The sequence below is a fragment of the Nanorana parkeri genome, unplaced genomic scaffold (genome assembly GCF_000935625.1).
Source record: "Nanorana parkeri isolate BGI_ZX_2015 unplaced genomic scaffold, ASM93562v1 scaffold295, whole genome shotgun sequence".
Classification (NCBI taxonomy): domain Eukaryota; kingdom Metazoa; phylum Chordata; class Amphibia; order Anura; family Dicroglossidae; genus Nanorana; species Nanorana parkeri.
Genome location: NW_017306563.1, coordinates 994,199 through 1,019,397, shown reverse-complemented (window position 1 = coordinate 1,019,397; position 25,199 = coordinate 994,199). Strand labels below are relative to the sequence as shown.

Below are 25,199 nucleotides of genomic sequence, written 5' to 3'. Positions count from 1 at the left end.
CATCTTGTGGAGCAAAAGAGTGGGTGATGGCGCAAAAGAGGAGATGAGTATTGAAGCCTAAGCTACTTTTTTGTTTTTATTTCTCCTGGGGGACATTCAAAAAAATGTTTTCCCAAGAGTTGTTTATGCGAGTCTGCCGTCCGTCCGTTTTTTCTTAACGGGCGGACGGCAAGAGGTTAATTGCTATCGGCTTAAGCAGTGTGATTGAGTTACTGAAGCAGGGCCATCTTTAATACTGATTGGACCCTGGGCAAACATTTTCTTGGTCCCCCCACAAAACACCCCCTACCCACCCCCGCCATGCAATTTTGGCCATGCATATGCCTATACGACAGGGCAGGAGCAACACTATGCAATATCGATCTCACATTAAACAGAAGAGTGGCACGGGTGCATCTTTTGCGGGCACAAGGGCAGGGCCGGTGCAAAGATTTTTGTGTACACAAGTGAAGGTGAATTTTTCACCCCCTACAGGTGATAGCACAGCCTCCTCCAGCACACACATACACACAGCACGGAGGGCATCCACCCAGCTCTTCTCTCCGTGTCACCCGCTCTGCCCTGCGATCATCCAGTGCTCTGCTGTCAGTGCTGAGATACAGGGTCAGTGGTAGGAGTTTTGCAGAACAGAACCTGCTCAAGGGGCAGCTGCTTTGGGCCCCACAACAATGACTGGGCCCTTTTGCCCTGCGTTAAAGACGGCCCTGTACTGAAGATCGCCCATGTGCTCTTAATTTAAAAGACCTCATAAAGAGAGGTCTAAGAGAAAAGTAAAGAGACTGAACAGTAGTACATTGTCTTGACTCAAAGCAGAGACAGATGAAACGTTTCTATAGAAAGCTGAGCTCTAAAATAGACATTCGAGGATTTCTGAATTTACACATTGATGAAATATAGTTTAAAATAGCACATCCTTTTGAAATCAATGATCTTCACTTTACTCACTTAAGAAGACGTTGGCCTCCTTTTCATGGAGGGGTTCTGTCCTACAGCATCTCCAGGGCATGTCTGATCCAGGACAACCATGCTGGGGGCTGAGAGAACCGCGACCGGAAGAGGTGGAGGAACATCCACCCAGAGAAACGGCACTGCTGGCGCTGCTTCGGGAGCCCACTGACATGGAGCGGAGTGGAGGAGGTGATGTGGGGAATGGTAAAGCGATGGCTGGGGAGGAGTGGAGATTTTCATCTGGAAAAGCAAGGTGGAAAAGATTAATACTTCACAATTTTCATGGGGTTCACTAACACATTTTCTCTTACTAAAGTCCACCTAGAATCGCAAACATGGTCATTAGTAAACTTGTAAAGAAATAAGTCACCATTACATCTTTATGTTTCAAGGCGATTTCCCTTTCCAATCATATTAAAGGTGGTTGGACATGTAGTCAGACAAGAGAAATATCTTCAGAAAGAAATTAAACAAAGAGGAAGGTTTTTCCCTGAAATGTCAACTCTTACTTAATGTTCCACCACCAATAATAAAGTGATGGGAGACCCTTCCCTTGAAGAACAGAGATAACCTGGTTTCTTTATAAGAACTTTCCATGCCATTGAGCTTCTGGCGTTTGGACTGGAAAAATCTAAAATACCCTCCAGCAAACATAATTGCAGAGCACAGTAGTGATGTAAGGGTTGGTGGAAGGATCCCCACCCAAAAGAATGCTGGATGCTAAAGATCTTTCAACAACTTTCTGCGGCAGGTTAAGTATTAATTGCTGGGGCATTACCTACTGGACATGTGCACCGGCAAAAAATTTGTTTCGTTTTGTTGCAGATTTTGCGTTATTTAGTTTTTCGGGATTCGTGTCCAAAAGTCAATTCGTTTCGGGATTCGGGCGAAATTCGTTAGCGCTAGTCTGTACGGAATTTCGTTTCGTTGACGTTTAGTTCGTGACAGCAAAGTAACATATGAGGGGGACATTTTTTTTCTCAAATGTCACTTTGCTGCAACTAAATGCCGTCCAGCAAATGAAATTTCGTACAGACGACCGCTAACGAATTTCGGAATTCGGAAAATTCGGATTCGTTTGCATTTGTTATATCTGTAATTCGGATACATTCGAATCTCCGAAATTTTGTCCATATTTTAACCCCTTCGTGACTGACGACGTACAGTGTACGTCGCCAGCATCGGGGCTGTTTAAACAGACTCCCGGCGGCTATTGCCAATAGCCGCCAATAATTAAAAAAGAAAAAAAAAGGCCTCAGTCATGAAGGGGTTAAATCAGACCGAAACAAATTGCACATGTCTATTAATGACCTTATTTGCAGGGGCTCTTCTTGATACCTAACACTAACCCTCTTTGCAACTCTTACACTAGCCCTAAAAGTATTCCTGTAATCCACTAATCTATTCTGTAACCCTAACATTAACCCTCTTTGCAACTATTAGACTAAGCCTTCCTGTAACTGTCATTCCATCCCTGTAGCCATAAAACTATTCCTGTAATCCACTAATCCTCTCTGTAACCCTAATACTAACCCTCTTTGCAACTATTACACTAAGCCCTCCTGTAACCATGATACCATCCCTGTAGCCCTAACACTATTCCTGTAACCCTCACACAAATCCTCTCTGTAACCATAGCATTAACACTACTTGTAACTCTAAGTCTTCCTGTAACCCTCACACTTACACTTACCTTCCATGTAGCACTAACATTAATTTTCTCTGTAACCCTAATACTAATCCTCCTTTTAACTCTAACACTAATCATCTCTGTAACCCTACCATTAACCCTCTTTGCAACTCTTACACTAAGCCTTCCTGTAACCCTGATACCATACCTGTAGCCCTAACACTATTCCTGTAACCCTAACACAAATCCTCGCTGTAACACTAACACTACTTGTAACTCTATCACTAAATCTTCCTGTAACCCTCACACTTACAGTCCTTGTAGCCCTACCATTAATCTTCTCGGTAACCCTAATACTAATCTTTCATGTAACTCTAACACTAATCTTCTCTGTAACCCTAACACTAACCCTGCTTGTAACTCTAACATTAAGCCTCAGTGTAACCCTTACACTAACCCTTCTGGACTTTAACACCTATTTAAACACTCACTCTTTCGTCAGGATTCTTCACTTCACAGCCCTGTGCCAAAAGATCCCAGCACCAGAATTGTGGTGCCAGAAACTCCTGTTTTCCCCTTAGCCAACATCAAATTGAGCTGCGCTGGGAATCACCTCCTAAGACACTTCAATGTTATACCAGCAATTTAAACACGGAACAGAACTCACAAATTGTCGAAAATCTTTCTACTCAAAAATACATTACCTGCAGCTCCAGTCAGAGGAATGGCTCTGCTACTGATGGCTGCTTCACTCGGCTGGATATCCGTGAAAGGTTTACATCCCAGACCTGAGAAAACTCGCTCCTGCCTGCGCATCTCTGCAGTACAATAATGCAAGAAGTTAGAATAAAGCAGAACAAACTGGGAGGCTATACAATAAAGGGCTTTTCCCCATAGTTCTCCCAAGGGTAACGGGAGGACACAAACTAGCGTCCTCCTGTCACCCTAAGCTCAGTATACCACGAGCTATAGCTCGCGGTATACTGAGACGCCGCAGCTGGGACGGATCCCGACATTACTGTCGAGATCTACCCAGCTGCGGCATTAACAGCTGGCTCTATATATCCAGAGGCAGAGCCAGCTGTTTGCCCAACCCATACCTGCCTTTTAAACCCCCCTGATGGTCCTTTAATGTAATGGGCCGCTTCACTGACCAATAAGAAGGCAAATAAGGGGTGAGGCCTATTTTGCCAATTACAGAAAAAGCTTTTATATCTACTGCCTATGCATTTTTTTCCATTATATGCTCAGTTTAAATTTGCACAATTTTGACAGGTTATGTTTAAAGGACTATGAAAGCCATTTGTGATGAAAGTGATAATATGTTAATATCTGTACTCCAAAGGCAATCTGCTTCTTACAAAAGCTAGTAACAAAGGTAGATGAAGGTTCTCAGATTAGGCTTGTAGATACATCATTCTAGTATGGTAAAGATCTCTACAAAGAACAATGATCATATGCACACCACAGTAACCCATAGTAATCCGATTTTAGCTTACTGAAGCATATCAGGGAACCTAGCACATATTTTTTTTCATGCTATGAGCATGCATGTAGCACGTAGGCACCAGAAAATCAATGTTACACTTCACAACAGTTCCAGTAACCTTTATCCAAAAAGAAGTAATGGACTAACAAAGAAATATTAATCTTTATCTTAGTAGTTTAGTTCCTTCCTCCGGGACTTGATTTAAGTAACATTTCAACAGGTTATTCAACAAGAGAAACAATTTCTAAGTAGTTACAGGCTTTCAGGGAAACCATGGTTCTCTTACAACCAAAGGATGGAAAGGACGCCCCATTAAGCTCCCAATTGTTTTCTTCTAAATATTGAAACAATTTTACAAGGTAGGTGACTACAGCGTAGGTGACTATGCACAGGTTCCTATCAAAAAGGACCCCTTAAGGCGTCACTCTCTTCCAGGGTCCCAAGCGTCCTTTCCTAGCACGTTCCCAATGTAGGGTCATGGATCTCCCTGACCAGACAGAGTCCTGTTCTTAACTATACTCCCCACTAGAGGGCCCCCTTATGACTCAGAATGTGCCTTATATAATATGTCCAAGATGGCACTGGGTATCCTCAGTTGAGGACAGCTTACTTCAATGGCAGATTCCCCCAAGGGGCAATATGAAAGTGGCCTTCACCTGACAACTTTATTGACACTTCCAAACAGGCCAAAACAAACACATGGTAGGCTTATATTGCACCACCACCCCCCTTACTCTCACACACTACAAGGGCAACACTAGGTGCTCCGGTGGTCTAAGGACCTGTGAGTCATCACCTTGTAAGAGGCTGCAGGGGCTAGCAGCCAGGCAGGACTGAGGTTCGGCTGCATATATCTTTGTTATTTTAGACCCTGGACCAAAACGAGCACTTAATCCTTGCAGTGCAGGGGTAGCCTTACGTTTTGTTCTGCCCGGCCTTGTTCTTTAAAGGCATTTAAAGTTGGTGAAAGGTCCACTTTAAAGAAAAAAACGGTTTGTTTGATCCAAAATGCCTGGTAATGTTCCACCATGCTCAATTAGTCTGCCAAATATGCTGAGTAGTCCTTCTTCCAGCCAGGAATGCACAATGGGTAATGGTGTAACACATAGCAGGGTAAATTACAGAGCTGACATGACACTACACAATGCCTTTACAAAGAATGAATTGTCCTTGGTGACATTAAAGCTTTCAGAAGGCAATAATAAAATTGACAGCTACTCAGCATTATGAAAAAGTGCTTCATTTCAATAAGATCAATAATGTGAGCATCATCATTTATACTGATGTGCAGCAGCTGGTGATGTTCACCTCTGTTTTTTATTGCCTGGTCCCACAGAATCTTCTGTATGTCCTCAGTCCAAGCTTCCTTGACATCAGCAGATGGGGCCTGAAAAGTGTACGTGTCCTCCGATTTCCTCCTTCGAAACCAGATTTCAAAGCAGAGTCCGCTGCCTCCCAATGTGTGAGTGAGGCCGATTTCTGAAGTCTGAGAAAGGTCACAGATGGAAAATATATTAATGAAGACACAAAGACATCTTATACATCAGATATTCACATATATTGATCTCAGTGCCACCCCTTATTTGTTAAAGAAGTAAGAGACTCAAAAGGACAGTAAGGGGCTGATTTGTAAATGCAAAAATTAGATGTATCTTGCTGCACAGTACACCATAGCGGATTTCTGTAATAAATACAGGTGGGTGCTTGCAGTGACCACAGTTGGCGCTGTGATTAGTGTATAAATTCAAAGGATGTCACCAGCATAAAATGCAATTGGTGTTTAGCAAACGTCCATTTTAATGACAAAAATTGCTATTAAGTTGCAAGTACTTTCGGTTCATCATCACAACATCACATCAGCTCGGAGCCTAATGAAGGGGACCCTGCCAGGCCCCGAAAGTACTTGCAACTGAATTGCAATTTTTGTCATTAAAATCGACGTTTGCTAAACACAAATAGCATGGTGTGCTGGTGACATCCTTTGAATTTGATTTGTACATGCTTCTCCCAGCATATAGCTGGATGAATGGCATTCGCATGGTGCTACCACCACTAGATGGCGCAGAGGAGCATAGGAATTTCCTGTGCTCCTCAGAACCATCTAGTGGCGGCATTGGTTATACACTGGGTGGGAGATTTATAAATCAGCCTCTAAGTAAGGTTACAGGACCCTGGATAGCAGTACAAATCTGTCAAGTCTTCTAATATCTCTCCACTCTAAAAAAAAACAGTTTGGGCTAGACATACACTTTACCCCTAAATTTAACCTAACTTTTATGGCCCATTCACATCAGAATCATTGGGGCTGCGCTGACCACTATTTCCAGCGCAGCCCCAACACACAGAAAAGGCACTTTGCCTTGTTTTAAATTGGCACACCACTGCAATGCAGCACAGCGTGGTGTCACTTGTCACATTTCAAAAAGTAAACAGTGCGATGTGGCATGGGCACATGCCTGCCTTCCCCTGTCATTGCACACCAGCAACTGCTCATTTAGAGCGGCTTGATCTGTGAACAGGCCCTTAAGCTAACTCTTTCCCCAATTTGGGTTCAAAAATGGATATCCACTTTAGGCTAGGCATACACGGCTTGAATTCCTGTTAAATTGGCCCCAATTTGAGATGTGGGTTGCCCTGCTGGCACTACCTGGTTCAACAAATGGCGATTTAAGTAGGAAAACTGTTGACTAATCAGTGATAGCATCCAATGCAGTCCCTGTTCAGGATTTCAGACAGTCGCGGGCGCAGGCAGCAGTAACCACCGACCATGCAGATTCCTTCATCCATGCTATTTAGTTTTTCTAGTTTTTTTTCTAAAACAATACAGACTAATGATTTCAGGACAGTGGTGGAGAGCCAGAGCCAGGTCCCAGCTGCAACTTCTGCAACCCTAGTAGTTCTCGTGAAAATGCCAAGTATCGGCACTGGTACTCAAAAAGTATTGGTGCATCCCTAATTTCTACTGATAGTGATCAATATTTAGGGATCTTTAGTGATAACTTTCGAGGCTTCTCTCTCGTTCAGCCTGTGGAAATCTACACGTATATGGCCAGCTTTACAGAAAATGCTCTTATCAATATCTCCAAGAAACAATGCGATTACCTTGAAGGACTGTTTGTACACATAGATTTCTCTTCCCGAGGCAGCTTTTTTCATTTTACTGAAAAGAATCAGATCTTCAAAGAGGAACACCCTCCTCAGGCACTTTCTCTTCCTGTAGGAGATAGCAAACTCCCCTTGGCGTAGCAGTCGGCCTTGTTCCTTCAGGTTAACCTATAAAAATAGAAGCGAGCGTGACAAAAAAAATAATCCAAGGGCATTAAACAGGGGGATAAATATAGTGCAACCAGGTAAAAAAAGTATGTCAGTGCCTTCCATCTGCTCTGCAGAGAAATAGGATCATGTCTGCAGTAAGAAAACAGGTGATGAATAAAAGAATCTATTTAATTGGTACTGAGCTGGACAAATGGGTATTAAAGTGGACCTGTCATGAGTAAAATACAGGGCTGCTATTTCTGATCACCTTGCTAAAATGCTAGTTGACAGGCTGTTATTCTGATCCTCTGGCTTCAACACTACCTTTTAGATTGTAAGCCCTCACGGGCAGGGCCCTCCTTACCATCTTGTCTTGAATTGTATTGTGGTTGTAATTAGAGGTGCACCGAAATGGAAATTTGAAAACCAAAATTAAAAAAAATGTCAGGCTGAAACCGAAAATGTTTTTTATTTTAATTTTTTTTCAAATATTTTATCATAATTTATTTTTTATAAACGTTTTAATTTTTAAAATTTATTTTTATTTATTTATTCATTTTTTTTAAATATTTTTATTTTTTACTTTACTTGTAGGGACTTTGAGGAAATATTGGGGGTCTAAACATACCCCTGGAATTTCCCTTTTAAAATAGAAAAAGAGATTGAGGACACTGAGTCCTCAATCTCTTTTTTCTGCAGCCCCAGTTATTAATTAACAGGAATCCTGGATACTGAGTGTTCCTGTTCATTCATAACATGAGGACAGAGCATGTTTACTATAACCGCAATCATGAATGAACTGTTGGCGGCGGCGCTATATAAATCCTGTATAATAATAATAATCTATGTCACTGACCCAGAAAAAGTAAGCAGACCAGGGAAGTCAGAGAGAGGCTGAAAGTTCTTATCTGTACCACACACTGGTAGTTTATCGCACAAACAATGCAAAAAAAGACATTCAATAATGCCATCAGAGACTTGACCAGTCATTCGAAAGTTCTGTTGATCTTAAGGCTCCATTCACAATGGGGCGGCTGTCCGCGCGCATTCAGCTGTACGAATATGTGCGGAACCGCTCTAAAGAGAAAAAACAATGCACTTCAACGCGCGGCCCCCAAAATAGTGCAAGGGAGATAATATGGTGGATTCCGCACGTTCGCGGTTATATATTGGCTGCAAAGGAGCGGAATCGGTGCAGTTGTTTCGTCCCGTGCGGTCTTCGGCACTGAAAACCGCAAGGTAAACGCAAACACTATATGTGAATGGAGCCTAACATTACATTTTAGAATGAATGGAGTTTTCTGAATGAAAACCACATTCACTGCTTGAAATTCATTCATTCATTCGAGAAAATGTTCATCACTTCGGTTGAAAACGGCGATTTGACTCCATTAGAAAATCAAATGAATCTTCTGAAAAGGAGATTTTTGGAATGCAATTCTACCGTGAGTGGCCAGTTTTACTTGCTCTGGGTTAGTGATTCAAAGTATTGAAGCCATAGGATCAGAATGACAGCTGGGAATCTAGCATTTTCTGAGAGTTTAGGAAACGGTGTGATTTGGTTTATTGAGCTGATTAGATGACATTTGTCTGAAAAAGAAAAAAACTAAATTTTTGGATTCTTTATTTAGCCCAGGGGGCGGGCAACATGCTTCCGAGAGTCATGGCTGTAACTGTCAGTCTAGCAATGCCTCCTGGGACTTGTAGTTCCACAACAGCTGCAGAGACGGAGTTGCCCACTCCTGATTTAGAAAGTGTGTTTTTTGAGTGTATTTAGTTTATTTCATTTGGTATACTTTGTTTTTTCCTTTTTCATCTGTATTGATCATTATTTGTGTACTGGTGCCTTATATGTTTGATGTTTTACAGAAATCCATTAATTAGAGGCTCTGGGTTCAGCATAATTGCTTGCCTCAAGCTATACTCTGCTAATTAGCTGTAAAGCTCTACGGCTTAATAAAGCTGAACTCCATGTGGGCATAAAAACCAATGCAGACATGTATTCCTTAAAGAGACCCTGTCACAATACGCCGGAGCGCACATTCTAATTTTAAATCACCATCCAATACCGTAGATTTCAGATATACATGCATGCTGCTTTGAAACGGTGGACTGTTCCTTGTAAAATTGCAATGGGATCTGACACTTCCTGGAGTGTCAGATCTTAAGGTTCACTGTTTGCTGCTTCCTCTCCCTCCTTCTACATAGTCTTGTTCTATAGCGGCTCCAAGCACAGCCGCATGAAGGCTCAGCTCAGGACTGAGGCACTGAGCAGGAATTTGAAGACGCGTCTCAACAGTGACAGCTTGCTGTTTGCTGGATACCAAGTGAAACAAGATGGCAGTGTCCAGCAGCCATTTAATTGTTGAAAGTGTCTGCTGCACACCATACAGCATTGTGACTGATGTAGATAAGAAAGCTGCTCGTAGTGACCACCATGAATGGCACCGTGCAGGACCTCAGAGATGTGCAGAGGGGTCACCAGCACTCCAAACTGCAAATTAAAAATAGTTTATTGCAAATAACGTTACAATAGCCAACGTTTCAGGGGCGCGCAGGGTCCCTTCCTCAAGGCGACACAGCGACAGAAAGGACAATGCATGCCCCCGAAATGTTGGCTATTTTTATTACATATATTTATTATATATACAGTATTTGTTTGAACCGATCTTCAAAATCCGACAGCCATCAGTCTTTTTGATACAATAAAAAAGAGATGGCATCACCATTATTGTGAACTAAAGTGGATTGTACTGCTTAATTTCTTATCTTCTTCCACAATCATTGTGTAATTTTTTTATTGTTTGGGGTTTACATTAATGTGCTATTGTATTATTTATTAGTTAATAATAATTAAATAATAATAGTTATTTAATTAATAATAATAACTTAATTATTAGTTAATTTATTTAATTTAGCGCTGTGTTTTTTTTACTATCAGTGCTTTACTAATAGTTTTTTTACTATTTAACACTGTAAGCATGCTTACAGGTGGAGAAAGCAGAGTGGGTGCAATGGTGAACCGTTGTCCCTTCATTGTCCAATCAGCAATTTTGGGTGCGTGGCCAATGGTGGCACCAGCGTGTGTGTCACCCAGTGTGATATACAGATGTATCTTGCTGCACTCCTTATCGGTTTGCAGTTGTAACCAGTATAATCCAGGTGGTTGCTTGTAATGGCCACGGATGGCACCGTGAAGTAACATCAAATTCAGAAACGTCACCAGCACACCAATGTAGTGTGAAATCAGTCCATTTAATGACACACAATTGTCATCCACATGCAAGCGCTTTTGGGGCCTGACAGTGCCCCCTTCATCAGGCTCAGAATGACGTTTTTGAATTTGATGTCACCAAGTGTGGCCACCGCGCATGCGTTATGACGCCCACGGTGTGAGAGGAGTTGACCCCGTGGGATCAAGTATGCAGCCCGGTCCACACATCTCCCTTGTGCCACTGACCAAGTGCCCAACTTTTAAGAGGGGGTGACGCCAAAATGACTGTCAGTTATTTTGGTGTCACCCCCTCTGATGGCGTCACCCGGTGTGGGCCGCACACCCCCTGTGACGCCCCTGGGAGTGCCCTGGATCAAAATGCACTTCTTCACTGCAGTGAAGGTCCAGGACATGGCATTGCTTTTTAAATTACAAGACTAAACACAATGACAGTTCTTCCGGCAAATGAGACAGGTCATATGTATATTCAGCTGTTTGCTCAGAATTCCAGGTTTTTAAAATGTTAATACATTCACGAACCAGAAATCTGCACTGGGCTATCATTTCGCAGGGCACAGGGCAGATCTGGCGGTATGTTCGGCGCATGAAGGTCACTTCACCCTCCATCTATTGATGCTGATGTTGGGATTCAATGACAGGTGACATGAACACAGTGACAGGGAATACATCCAGGACAGGTGTCCTGTTCTTGCAGCATGTGGCTATGCTTGTCGAGGGACAACATAATCTCAGAGCTGTTTGTACTAACATCACTAGCCTGGTTACCCCCTGTTGACCTTCGTTCCGCTCTGCCCGGCTGGGATTTGCCCATATTGTAAATGATGCTCTTCTCCAGCAGCTTCTCGATAATCCTGCACTCTGTCTCTGTCCCCCTGTGATATCTCCGCTGTGCCCCAGTCCATTGCTGCGTGTATGTGATTAATCTCACTCCTCCTCTTGTCTCCCTCTGCTGCGTTCCGAGCAGTTACTCGCACTGCTCAATATGTCTCGCTATCCCCGATGTCCCCTCTCGCGCACTGGTAATCCACTTTACCTCTAATAGCCATAAATGCTTTGACGCTGCTGATATTATATCTTCCTCGCTACATTTCACTGGGAATTTAAAATCTGTCTATCACCCATCTGCTTCCATATTTCAAGGGAATGTAAGGAGCAGATCCTTACTCCAAGATGTAAATGAACCACTAAACCAATGGGTTTAGTTAAAGAGATCCTCCCACAGACTTAAAAAAAACCGCACAGAAAAATCAAGTATCTTAAATGCTTCTTTGCAGAGTTTTTTTCGTTTCATAAATGATTTATTTAATAACTTGCAATGTGCCTTTGAACATGCTGGGAAATTTGACCACAGCAAGAAGAGAGTCAATTACCTAGCACAGCCCACTCCCTCCCTAGTATTTCTATAACCTGACGGAAGTGTCTCTGAAAACCCAACACAAAGATGATAATTTTTGTTTTTCCTTCTCTTACATCACAGTCCTGAATGTCGTCCATGGCGAGTAGATCGTTTCCGTGTCGCAGTTGGAACCGCACGACCTCCCGTGCAGCCCTCATTTCGCTCTCCCGTGTGCTCTGTCCTTTGCACTCCCACTCCATGTCCTGCAGGAGCAGGCTGTACTTGCTGATGCGCTGGATAGGTTTTAGCAGGTAGGAGGAGAGATCCATCTTGTCAGCCAGTTCCTGCTGCTTTCTCTGTGAACACATACAATGACCACGATATATATTAACACATTGTACAAAACGGATTCACTGACATCCATGATCCATGCAAAATAATTTTGGGGTGAACTGTTTTTGATTCTGTTCAGTCAGTGTTAAGGCCCGGTCCCCCTGACAGACTGCATAGCCAGGTTCTGTACCGCCCTACAGTTAGCAATATATCCTGGTCCGCCAAAACTGTTATCAACCCTTGCAGTGGGGCTACCCCTGCACTGCAAGGGTTAACTGCTCGTTTTCGTTTAGGGACTAAAATAAAAAAAGTTATACGCACCCGAATCTTGAGCTAGATGGCTGTCACAATGTTCCCTCCACCCTCATTTCTCCTACACTGCAGTGATGGTATGTTCCTCAACGTCCTCAAGTGCAATACATGGTGTATTGGACGTGATGACTTGAGGATCCGTAAATTGCTGAAGTAGAGGGGCAGAGGTGCTGGAAGGACCAGTGTAAGAGCAAGCTGGCTCAGAGGATCAGTACAACTTTTTTATTTTAGTCCCTAGACGAAAATGAGCACTTACCCCCTGCAATGTGGAGTTTTGCCTTACTCGTACTCGTCCAAATGCTCCCGATACTCCCGATACTTGTCCCATTACCTGAACTTCCGGTATCAGGAAGCCAGGCGGCGAGTTATTACTCGCCCCCCGGCTTCCTGATTGGCCAGAAAGCCAGCTCCATGCTTCCTCGTCACCTGGTGAAGCCGGGTGGTGAGTCATTACAAGCCGGCCGGCTTCCTAAATTGGATTTCCGGTATCGGTATTCGGTATCGGTGAGTACCTGAAAAAAAAATATTGGTACTTGTACTCGATAGCGAAAAACTGGTATCGGTGCATCCCTAAAAAGAACATTACCACCCTCCCTGATACCCGGTTATTTTTTCTGGTCATACCTTAAAAAACACAGCCCCGTGCTCTTGTAGAAGGCGGTCGCATTGAGGCTTGTTCTTGCTGTAGAATGCGTACAATCCAAACTGCTCTTTCTATAACAAAATGCATAAGGTTACCATATATTACATACAGAAGGAGGGGAAAAAGCAACACTGTTGATTTTCACTCAATATAGCAAGGGTAGGCAACCTTAGCACTCCACCTGTGGTGAAACTACAAAATCCTTAATGCCTCTGTTAATGGGAGCCATGCCTGTGGCTGTCAGAGTCTTGTAATGCCTCATGGGATGTTCCACAACAGCTGGAGTGCTGAGGTTGCTTACCCCAGCCCATTTAATTAAGGTTTTGAAGAATGAAATTCAGTCTGGATGTAATGGGAAACAAACAAATCTTTTTCCAACCCCATTGACAAATATGCTATTAATAGCTTTATGAAGGTAGTTGGAAAGAATGGATATAGACACAGTAAATTGGTGCAGCACACAGGAGTTAAAAAGCGGACATCCCCTCTAAATCATGTGCATATACAGTATGGGGCTCAGGGAGATAACAGCATACTCACATGTTTGAGGAAGCAGCGCCCCACATTACTGGGGTCTCTTCTGCAGCTGGTAAGCTCCTGAAGGAATACATGACTGTGGAACTCATAGATTTTTTCCAAGTTTCCAAAGATGGCAGCGTGCTGACCCCGTAGGGCTGGTGGGAGGTCTGGCTGATCCATCTCACACAGGTAGTGAGAAAGGACGTACCCCAGGGAACACACGTAATCTCGTTCAGTGGCAAGCAGCTCTTCCATTATCCTGTGGAGTTTACTAGGAAGGCATTAAAATATGAAAAAACACATTTTACTGGGATAAAGGAGACACAGTAACCAGAGACAGGCAGTATAAAAAGAACTGTGGTGATAGAAATATGGCAGGTCCCTTTATATACTTTTCTTTAAAGAAATGATATAACTGGGGCATCCTTCATTGATATTTAAAATGAGCCTGTTGCTGGACTATGCACACCAAGTATTTATATATTCTGAAACAGCAGTAAAACATGTAACAACAAGCCCTTTGTAAGCTATAGGCATTGTGGAGAAATATTTTTTTTTAATTCACAACAAAGGCACAAAAATCTCAGCTTATTTTCTATCAGAGCAGGTCTTGGTAGCCTGCCAGCCCTCTAGTGCAGGGGTAGCTAAACTCCAGCCCTCTAGCTGTGGTAAAACTACAAATCCCATGATGCATCTCTCTCTCCGGGAATCATGTCTGTGGCTGTGAGAATCTGGCAATGCCTCATGGGATTTGTAGTTCCACCACAGCTGGAGGGCCAGAGTTTGGCTACCCCTGCTCTAGTGCAAACACACAGCAGGTGTTTCTAAGCTGTTAGAACCCACTGATACTCCACTATAGAGTCTTTGAGAATTAATTACTTCTCATTATAAGCATCTAGAGAGGTGGATTAGGGCTGTTTTTAAGTCTTTTTTACTGGTTGTTAGAATATGTAAATAGTTTATTGTCTATAGTCTGGACACAGGTGCAATTTAACTTCCCTATGACCTACCCCCTTCCCCATTGCTCTATTTGTCTGTCAGGGAAATACCTGGTACCTCTGGGTATGGTAGAGCATATGACCTTTTCCCCTTACTGCCAGGATGCAGGGCTCAGGTTTAAGTGACCAATTACCAGCATCAAACACAGTAATATGGGGGAGAGGGTCATTATCCCTGTGTAAGCAACCATCACAAAGCCTAAACAGGTATTAGACCCAGTGCTTTGACAGAGGAACAGAGCAGTGGGGGAGTGTGTCGAAGGTCAGGATCAGTGGGTTGATGGAGTAGAGGAGAAACCTTCCAAAGGGGGCACCTGTTTTGGCAACAACTTTCTAACAAGAGGTTTCCCCTTTGCCCTAACAAGAAAACTCCTGCCCTAATTGAATCATTTTTTATTTAGTTTTATTCATACCTGCCCTTTTATTGCAACCTGTGTCTTTGCTGGGGTGAATTAACCCTATGAATGACCATTATCACCAGCGCAGAAAGTAATAGGAAATCCAACTTTTACAGTTTTCACCTGAACAGGAGTGGAGGAGAAACCTTCCAATGGGGGCACCTGTTTTGGCAACAACTGTCTATCAAGAGGTTTTAACTCACTTTGGGGAGATTTCATCTTACTGTCTGTTGTGTCTGGTAGACAGGAAGTGAAGGAAAATTTCCCCAATGGGCGAGCATAAAAACATGACAGTTTTTTTTATTTTTTTCCCCACAATGTCCAAAACTTAAGAAAAACATTTGGCCTTAGCTATACTTTAACTGCGCTTTGAACAGAATCCCTAGATTTTTGCACTGCTGTTCTGACCATGCCTGTCCGGAGTTTGGAAACATTGACTAATATACATAAATTCTGACTTACGCAAAGTTGAACTTTGCTGTCCAGTCACTGTCTCGAGATGATTCATTTAGAGCTCTTCTCATCCAAGGAAGGCGTGGATTAAGTGGCTCCATTGCTAACAGAGGAGTGACTGCTGAAGAACTTTCTGTGGAGTACTGAGAGGCTGAATCCCCTGTGGAGAAGCTGGCGTGCCTAGAAAGATGACATCGCCTTCCCGACTGCTTCGCTCCTTTGCCACTCTCACCCCTAGAGAGGCTACTTGAGTCATCACTGCTTGTTCTTCTGTAGTACATCCATGGAAAGGGATCTGTACCTGTGGAAGGAGGACTTTGAACTGGGACAGACCTAGAAAGTTTGGGGCTGGGAGTATGTAAGATCTCCAGAGCTTCATTGTTTGAGTTCTGTACCATCAGCTCAGTGTTCTCCGGGTCTGATCCACTGCTGTTCTTAGATTCATCAATGGTGGAGCATCCCTGAGAGGTTACAGTCTCTCTGGCTGTCCTTCCATTCCTATGGCCCCTGGATGCCTTCAGAAAGAGCCCCATGGAGCCACCATGAAGACCGAAACTACAACAGTTTATAATTGTTGACTCTGCAGATCGCATGCCGCCCCGAGGCCTAAATTCTTCTGCCTCCTTTCGATTCCCTTGCGCAACATCACTTGAAAAACTCACCACAGTGTCATCCCCTTGACTACTAACACCAGAGGCCAAGGTGGTATCTTTATGCCAGCCTAAGGCCATTGCAGCCTGTTCATCCCTACACTTCTCCAGAGTTTCTTCCACGAGTTGCTTTGCCTCTTGACATCTGAGCCAGGTCTCATTCCACACTGCCAACCCTCGACAACTGCTGAGTTTGTAGGCTTCCTCTTTCATTTCCTGGAATTTGTCATCTGACAGTTCTGCTGTCAGTCGTTGCAAGTAGGTCTCAAGGCACTGCTGGGTCTCTGGTTGGCACAGTCTTTGTTCGGTCACCTTCAGTTGGCCCACATACCGGCTGCAACTCACAGTGAGCTGTGTGATCTAGTGGAAATCACAAGCAACCATATACTTAGTACTACATACAGAACAAGCAATGGAAAACAAATTCTGAGACAACAATTAGGTCCATGAAATAAATGGTGAGCCTTTTAGAAGTTTAGGATACAAAAGTGCCCCTGGTACTTATAAAATGAGTGCACCCAAATTTTAAATAGTGGTGTGTAGCATTTGTGTCCTAGAAAAATAATGTGTTATGCTTTTAGTATAAATGTAGTACTTTTATGTGAATCCATATTATACATTGAAAGGTTGTATCCTGCCGCACTCCTTAGCAGATCCATGAATATCCTGTGTATACAGGTGGGTGCTTGTAGTGACCACGTATGGTGCCGAGAACAATATACAAATATCAAGGATTTCACCAGCACACCAATTAAAGTGATCAGCAAAAGTCCATTTTAATGCAAAATTGCCATTCAATTGCAAGCGACCTCTGTCAGGTTTTCATTGATAGGAGTATTCTGAGCCTGATGACGGGGACCCTCTGAGACCCCAAAAGCGCTCGCAATTGAATGGCAATTTTGCATTAAAAGGGACTTTTGCTGATCACTTTAATTGGTGTGCTGGTGACATCCTTGATATTTGCACATTATACATTGGGCACAGTCAGGGTTTAGAAATATTTAGAGCATGGTATGGTTAAAGCATTTTTTAGTCAATGTCTAAGTTTAGAATTACAAACATGAAATAGGGGTCTCTTTTCTGATGTCAGTCGTCTGTTGGGGATATTTCTCTTCACTTCCTGCTCCAGGGACACAAGATAGAGCATGAGGAAATCTTTCCAAAGTGAGAGGAAATCCACTATTAGACAGCTATCACCAGAGAAGGTTCCCCACTGGAAGATTATAAATGTATTTCTATTTTAGTGATATCTGTAAAATTTGTGATTTCCAGTCACTTTCTTTCCTGGTGGTAATGGTCACCAGGGCAAACAGAAGGGGTATATAGCCCCAGTGGAGAGTGTGTTGGCTCTCCTGGAACCTTCAATAAACATTCAAACTGTATAAATCTTGCTGGGGTATAGCACATTCTTTTGGACACAGGCACTGTCCTTCCTAATGGAGTAGAGCTCTTGAATCGCTTTTGTTTCTCCTCAAATATATACACGTGGGCACTGCAATATGTCAGTAAGCACTTTATTTCTCCTATCAATGAAAACCTGACAGAGGTTTTAAGAATTCTACTCTCCAGCCAATACTAAAGAAAAAGTTTTGGCTTTAGATACACTTTAAAATGTCCCTGATCATTTGCATTTATTATACTATCTCATAACTGGTGTGACTTTACCGATCTTATATGCCAATATATTTATTGCAATTGCATCTTGTACCTTATCACAAAACCTGTAGAGACTGAGAAGTTTATCCAGCTCCTCCTTCTGTCTCTCCACATTCATGTAGAAACTGCTTAGTTTGGTCTGGAAGCCTCCTCTTGTAGCCTTAAATGACTCCATCTCTGGAAACAGTGACCCGTTGAATTTATTTGCATTATCCAAAAGGACCAGCCCGTGGTTATAATGCACCTGAATCAAAACAACAGTTCTGGTGAATTTAGGTACAACACAATTTGTACACCAATGTTAGTAGATAAAACAACAACCAGAAAAGGAATTAACATTAGCATTCATGTCTTCATCCATGGGTACACTACAGTTATTTATCAGTAAATCTTTTTTTATTTTAGATATATAACAATATATAATAAAAATGGATATGTTGATAGCCAGGAGTGAATGTAAGGAGTTCCAGTGTTATCTGATAAACCTGCTGATAACCACCACATTCTACTCTGGGTCAACTTCTCTGTGATACTCACCACCTTAAGGCGAGATGCTTCTTAGGCTGCCTTAGATGTGTATTCCTGACCACCCACTACCTTTAGCGGGGAACCCTCTTAGATTTTGATCATCTCCCTGACCACCCACCACTTTTGGTGGAGATGCCTTTTAGGCTTAGACTATCATATTTAAGGCTGTGTCTAAGAGGTGGCTCCTGTGAAAGTAGTGGGTGGGCAGGGAGATGTCTTTGCTAAGCCTATGATTTGTATCCACTGAAGGTGGTGGGTGAGCAAAATACTACAGTGCAGGCCACACAGAAGTTCAAGTTGCCTTCAAGTCTGTTTGGCCATTATTGTCAAGGTAAGGTCTCTTAGCAGCTTTCTTGAAGTGGTTTGGACAGCCAACAAAAAACTAAGTATACAACTGAAATACAAATATGTAAAATGCTGCACCTGTCTAATTTTGTTTGGCTAATTTTGTAATTCACACACCTGTACAGAAATGTAGATGGCATATTTATGACTTGGTTCCTCTTTACAACTTCCTTGGACACCATCCTGGTCACTGGACAAGTAAACAGCAGTGTGATGGTGCTATTCAATTGTCTAGTAAGCAAACCGAAGGCAGTAGGGCAACACGGGCAGCTTCAAAAGTAAGCCTGGAAACAGGGTTATTACCATCCTGGCTGTGCAGTTTGGCAGATGTGTGTGAACCACAGGGCAGGCTAAACAAATACAATGGCAAGCCCATTGGCAGGTGAAACAATTGAAATATGTATTTAACTGTCTGTATGAAGTTTTGTTTATTTAAATATACATTAATATAGAACAATGTTTCAATTTCCTATAATAAAGGATATGTATCACGTGGTAGTACTCTTATTCACTGTAGATGGTACAAGGCAATACTCGGGATTAGGGAAATTGAGAGCATTTATTTCCCTAAAACTTCAGCCAAAAACAGGAGATTTTGGCAATATTTGCCGTATTTGCAAAATGCATTGGAGTTGATGGAGAAGGCAAAGTTAAGGTGGACCTGTTCTTGTGGGAAAAAATGGCCCCTGGTCCCAGAAAGAAAAAACATCACTATTACTACTACAATTATAAGGTATCAGTTACTACCACACTGATCCAGCCAACATACTTGAAGTCTGCTTTTGTGGGCTCCAAGATAATACTGAAGAAGGTAATGACCAGATATCATCTTTCTTAGATGGAAGTTTGTTAAACAACTTTGGGGGGTAATGATAATATTGCTAATGCGAAAACAAGAAAAGGGAGAACTGAGTTTGTGGTCATGGCTTTGCAGAGATAACCAGTACAACTAACCACAATGTTGTATAGTAAGAGGTGGTGCTACATGATGCAAAATGAATTAAAATAGGCAATACTCCGTTGCTTCTCTCCCCCCCCCCCCCCCTTCCCGGGGCCAGTACTTGGATGACGACCATGAACATGATACCCAATGCACAGTCAGTGACATTTCCTGGGTTTTGAAATGCTACCTGCTCCCTTTTCAGACCTGCTATCACAGGCAGAGGGAAGACTTCCAGCACTAGATTCCGTTGCAGCTCTGATATGTGACTGAATGCCGAGAACCACAAAGGAAGCCAATGCTGGAAGATGTGAAAAGGTGTGTCACAGAAAATTGTCCTTTAAGAACACCTACCAATAACTCCAATAACTGTGGCACCATGGAACACTTTGCATGGTACATTTTTCAGCCCTCAGAAATCTGTCCCTACCATGAAAGAGCCACTTGGTCATTGCTGTCACAAGCACCTGTCCTGTTTGTGATGAAGATATCTGATTAATCAAAGTCAGGGAACACTGATATACTTAATACTCACTGTTGCTTGGAGGAAGAACTCCTTAAACTTTTTGTGATATTTCTCTAAGCTTTCCAGAGACCATTCCATATTGTCCATCTCGCGCAGCTGATTGTCTCCATCTCCATCCATCCAAGAGGTGAGCTGTGGATGCAGACAAGAAGCCTAATTAGAAGTGCGTCAAAGGTGCACAAATGTTGTTAATCGCCTCAAATCTTTGCTGCACCAAATATTGATGGCCAGTGTAAGTTTACTATAATATTCCTTGGCTGCAATTTGAAAAGTTCCCATGAAGGTCTAAGAGGTGGCTCCTGTGAAAGTAGTGGGTGGGCAGAGAGATGTCTTTGCTAAGCCTATGATTTGTATCCACTGAAGGTGGTGGGTGAGCAAAATACTACAGTGCAGGCCACACAGAAGTTCAAGTTGCCTTCAAGTCTGTTTGGCCATTATTGTCAAGGTAAGGTCTCTTAGCAGGATCTTTTTTCACTGCACAGCTTCATGTGTTCTGTATAAAAAAAGAGACAGGCAATCTCCATGTCATAAAATACTAATTCCTCATTGCTTCACAGTTGTAGGCTTAGATAAAAATAAACTATATTGCGGTAATAAAACAAAGAAAATCCCTGTGTGCTCATGGCTTTGTACTCCATCCACAATGTCCCAGATTTGATCCAGAATATACCCGTGATTGATTTATTGTTCCTGATTTCTTTACCTGGTCAAACTGTCCCTCCAGCTCTTTGACCTTCAGCAGTGACTCCAGAAGCTCCAGCCTACGGTTGGACTTGGTCACTAAGGCATGCACTCGTTCCTCCAGGTGATTGTACATCTGCACAGCTGACTCCACAGCACTCCTAAGAATGTGAGAACAATCAGGCACATTTATAGCCCAGCAGGTTTTTAAAACTACAGTATAAAGCATCTCTAGCTACAATACATAGCTCCTCTCCAGAATTGTCCTCCATGGCAATTCCTTTTAGCCACAAGACTTTTAGTCTTTTGAATTGAATGATGATTGATGAGTACTATTCAATCACCATTCAATGGAAGACTGAGCACATCCTGTGAAAGCAAGATACCATAGACCCTCCCACCCTTGGAGGGTGTCACTACAACACCCTTTACTTATGTACAATGATGCTGAGAGCAGCTCTGATGTTTTTATGTCAGCACTGCTCTCTACATCATTGATGATCCCTCACAGCTGGAGAAGAAGCAAATAGGATACTGTGTGTAACGTGACTAACCCAAACACATCTGCTAATGAAAATGTTAAAAAGCAAAAAACAATGGTGGTGGTGAGGCCAGGAGCACGGTTGGGGTGGGAAGGGGAAGCCCAAAGTTGAACCTTAAGGTCTCACTTTCTTGCACAGCTGCTATGGATACTTGAGCCATGAAAGGGAAGGGAGGTTGCAAAATTCTGGAGGAACAGAACTAGACAAGGTCCTAAGTTTGGATAAATCCTGTGCAAACACAATCACAGACCCCAGTAAGTACGGAGGCCTCATTTCAGATTCAGGATCTGCTTCTGCAAAGGTTTGAAACTAGCTTTGCTCTATCTCAAAATGAATATAAATTTGTGAGACTATACTGTAAGGTTATTAAAACAGATCTGTAGGCTAAAGAAAAAGAATTAGAAATCAACATGCATAGCAGGCAATTCCATGTCCCTGCACATCAGGCTCTCCGGTATAGTACACTGGGACTTTTGATACCTCCAGCAACCTGATATGCAAATTATGACCACCTTTCATGGTCTCTGGTATGCCTCCACTTGTCCTATGTGCCTGCAGAAGATACATATATGGGAGCTGTTTTACCTGCAAAAGGATTTAGATATCTGTCCATCCAGTCCTAAAATGTACACAGCTCTATCATACAGAACAGCCAGGAGAATGACGCAACTGTGGCACTGTTATAGTTAAAGTGACTTTATCCAAAAAACAAACAAAGTGTTCAAATAGCATCCTGCAAAAAAAGACTGTTAATGCTCACCTTTTCCTATGCCCGTTCCTCAGATCTTTTTTCACTTGCAGGGCTACAGCCTCCAGCAGAATCTTCCCATCCAACAGACCTCCAGGAGCATTGAATGGCTGGTCTCCCACTACATGCTCTGGATCCATCAGCTGGTCCCTAAGTACTATAGCACATACAGTAGTAGTGACCTAAGGGTCAAGGGATGGACCTGCAGTATATGGCGGGGCCGGGGAGCACTTTCGCAAATGTTAGGTGCAAAAATTCTGCCAGAGGCCGTATCTCTGCATGAGAGCAAAGGTCTAAGGAATGGGCATTAGGATAGGTGAATATTCATTTTTTTGGATACATCTTTTTGTTGTAACAGTGTCCCTTTAGAGATACAGTGGTACCATCTCCCCACCACCAGCCTACTGACTTGATAGGTAAGGAGTTGCAGCATTTCTGATTGGCTCCCAGTGCTGCCCTCTCTTCTTCCCATCAAAGTGCTGCTGTATAATACTATTTTCAATAGGCTGCTACATAACAAAAATTCTGGTACTTACAGTACTGTAATTTAAGAAAATACATATAATAATTTATGAATGACTATAGTGCTTTATTAATCCATGTCTTTTTGTCTGTTGGGAATTCTGCCTTCAAATGAACCTATGCTTTGCCCATCCAGGTTAATACAACAGTTTTGCTTTAATGACAGCCCTGTCAGCAGTTTATACTTTGCCTTAACTCCCTCGCAGTACCAGGTGCAGAAAAATACAGGGTACTTCTGGGTATAGGAAGCATGTGACTCCCATATGGCGGTATCAGTGTTTGGTTATTGGCTGCTTAGGTACCCATAGATGTCACGTAGGGGCTTTGAGATAATGAACATTCCTGTGTAAGCTCCAAGTCATGGCTTAAAGCACATACAAGGTTTCCAGATAGTCACAGAGCAAAAGACAGAAAAGATATAGGCGGAGGGACTACATGACAGGGTGGACATGGGATCATTTCGTGAATAGCCCTTAATAGCCCATACAACAGCCCTTCGGACGGCCAAAGGATCGGCCATAGCTACGGCTGGATCCTTCGGCTCTTCTGTGAATAACCCTCTTAGTATAAGTATGAATTGGCAAACGCTGTGGTACAAAGTTTCCTGTGACAATGACAATAAATAGTCCCACTTATATTCTAGTCCATGACAGTTCATTAGACTTGCGGACAGACTGGACTTCGTACAAGGCCTCAATCAACATTAAACAGTACAATATGCAGTAAAGCTCCCACTGAGTAGGTTTATGATTGGTTTACAAGCCAGTTTGATGCTTTTATGAGGATCAAGGGAAGGGCCATAACTATAAAGACTTGCATTATAGATCTAAAAGGGAGAGTGCAACAAAGAGCAATATTTTAATTTGGTTGAGTGGGAAAAATGCATCGTATGCAGATAGTGTGAGATGAAGGTCATTAATCATATTTCATTAATAACATGGATATATTTTCAGAATGGTTTACACCTGCACAGCTGCAAGGCATTTCATAGACACTGATGCACCTTGTGAAAAGATTATTGGTTTGTAAATGTTACAATTAAATTTCATTTGTTTATTAGCAAATTTTAAATGCAATTTTATCAAACCATTCACTTCGAAGATAAGACCTCTCTCTTTAAAGTAGGGATGCACAGATACTTTTCGAGTACCAGTGCAGATACTTGGCATTTTCATAAGAACTACCAGGGTTGCAGCTGGGACCTGGCTCTGGCGCTCCACCACTGTCCTGAAATCATTAGTCTGTATTGTTTTAGAAAAACTGTCACATGACAATAAACAAAAATGTATCAGTACTCGTACTTGTAAGTACTCGGCAAGTACCAGTACTCGTACTCGCAAAACTGGTATCTGTGCATCACTTTATTTATATTTATAAAAACAAAATCGTACATTAAAACAGAGATGTACAAATCCCAGGAGCTCCGTGTGCTCCTTACAAATGGCAGCTGCCTCCTAATTTTTTAATTTTTCTCTAGTCTAGTCTTGGAGCTCAAAAGTATCGGTACATGTACTCGTACTTGTACCGAATACTGTACTTGGTATCTGTGCAACCCTACTTTAAAGCATAAGGTTTTGCACAGGCAAAAACATACTAGGGGCTAAAATCTGAAAAATGTCTGGGGAGTGTTGCTTATATCTCGCCAACACAAACTACATGAAGATACAAGAATGATATTATTATAACTTTTCACAAATGGCCATCACAATAGTGATTAAGTTTAAAGCAAAACTTTTATTAACCCTTGCAGTGGGGCTACTAGCTGCTCGTTTTGGTCTAGGGAGGAAAATAATAAAATTATACTCAGTCCAGCGGCCGGCCACGCCCCCCCCCACCCCCCCCCCCCCCCCCCCCCCCCAAGAAGAATGGCAGACCTGCAGGCTGCATACAATGTCACAGAGATCACTTGTACTAAACAAGCGGTGACTTCCCTGCTGTACATTTAGCTCTGCTTCCCCAAACAACTATCCGCCCGGGCATCGGGAGATAGGAATTCCACACCCCTGCTGCCCCTCTACTCCCTGCTGCCCCAAGGCCGGGCCTTGGTTGGCCTTGTGGGAAATCCGGCCCTGGTTATACTCACCTGATCCTCGGAGATAGCTTGCTCTTAGAACGGTCCTTCCAACCTCACTCCCCCTTCGCTGCAGATTTTTATTTTCCTCTCTAGACCAAAATGAGTAGTTAACCCTTGCAGTGCAAGGGTAGCCCAACTGTGAGGGTTAATAAAGTCTTCTTTAAGATCTGCATTAATAAAACTAGGAAAAAGAAAGTGAGACCAAATGTGTAATTTCCTCCACTATCGACCTATGAAGTGAAGAAATGACAATAAAAGAACAGAAGCACAGTTATAAATCATCACTCTGCCCTTTCTACTTTAACCTCCTGTCCGCATCTTCCCTGTCAGCACATGTGCAAACATATATGTGATGTGTGCCAGAGTAAACAGGTGAAAAAGTTCAATTGTATAATCACAAAGGAAAAAAAGTCCACGCGTTTCAGGAGCAACAATAGT

At 42.6% G+C, this 25,199-nt stretch overlaps 1 protein-coding gene across 1 annotated transcript in view; it reads right to left on the bottom strand.

Annotated features, from left to right (window-relative positions):
• KIAA1755 (KIAA1755 ortholog) overlaps positions 1 to 25,199 on the bottom strand; it is a 76,905-nt gene that overhangs the window by 4,443 nt on the left and 47,263 nt on the right. Inside the window, exons 12-22 of the mRNA XM_018557667.1 lie at positions 20,898 to 21,036; positions 20,204 to 20,326; positions 17,908 to 18,099; positions 15,559 to 16,559; positions 13,722 to 13,971; positions 13,163 to 13,252; positions 12,028 to 12,249; positions 7,170 to 7,340; positions 5,376 to 5,553; positions 3,283 to 3,396; positions 946 to 1,188 (exon numbers count right to left, since the gene is read on the bottom strand). Coding sequence (XP_018413169.1) covers positions 946 to 1,188; positions 3,283 to 3,396; positions 5,376 to 5,553; positions 7,170 to 7,340; positions 12,028 to 12,249; positions 13,163 to 13,252; positions 13,722 to 13,971; positions 15,559 to 16,559; positions 17,908 to 18,099; positions 20,204 to 20,326; positions 20,898 to 21,036 — 2,723 coding nt within the window. The remainder of the gene's footprint in view (positions 1 to 945; positions 1,189 to 3,282; positions 3,397 to 5,375; positions 5,554 to 7,169; positions 7,341 to 12,027; positions 12,250 to 13,162; positions 13,253 to 13,721; positions 13,972 to 15,558; positions 16,560 to 17,907; positions 18,100 to 20,203; positions 20,327 to 20,897; positions 21,037 to 25,199) is intronic.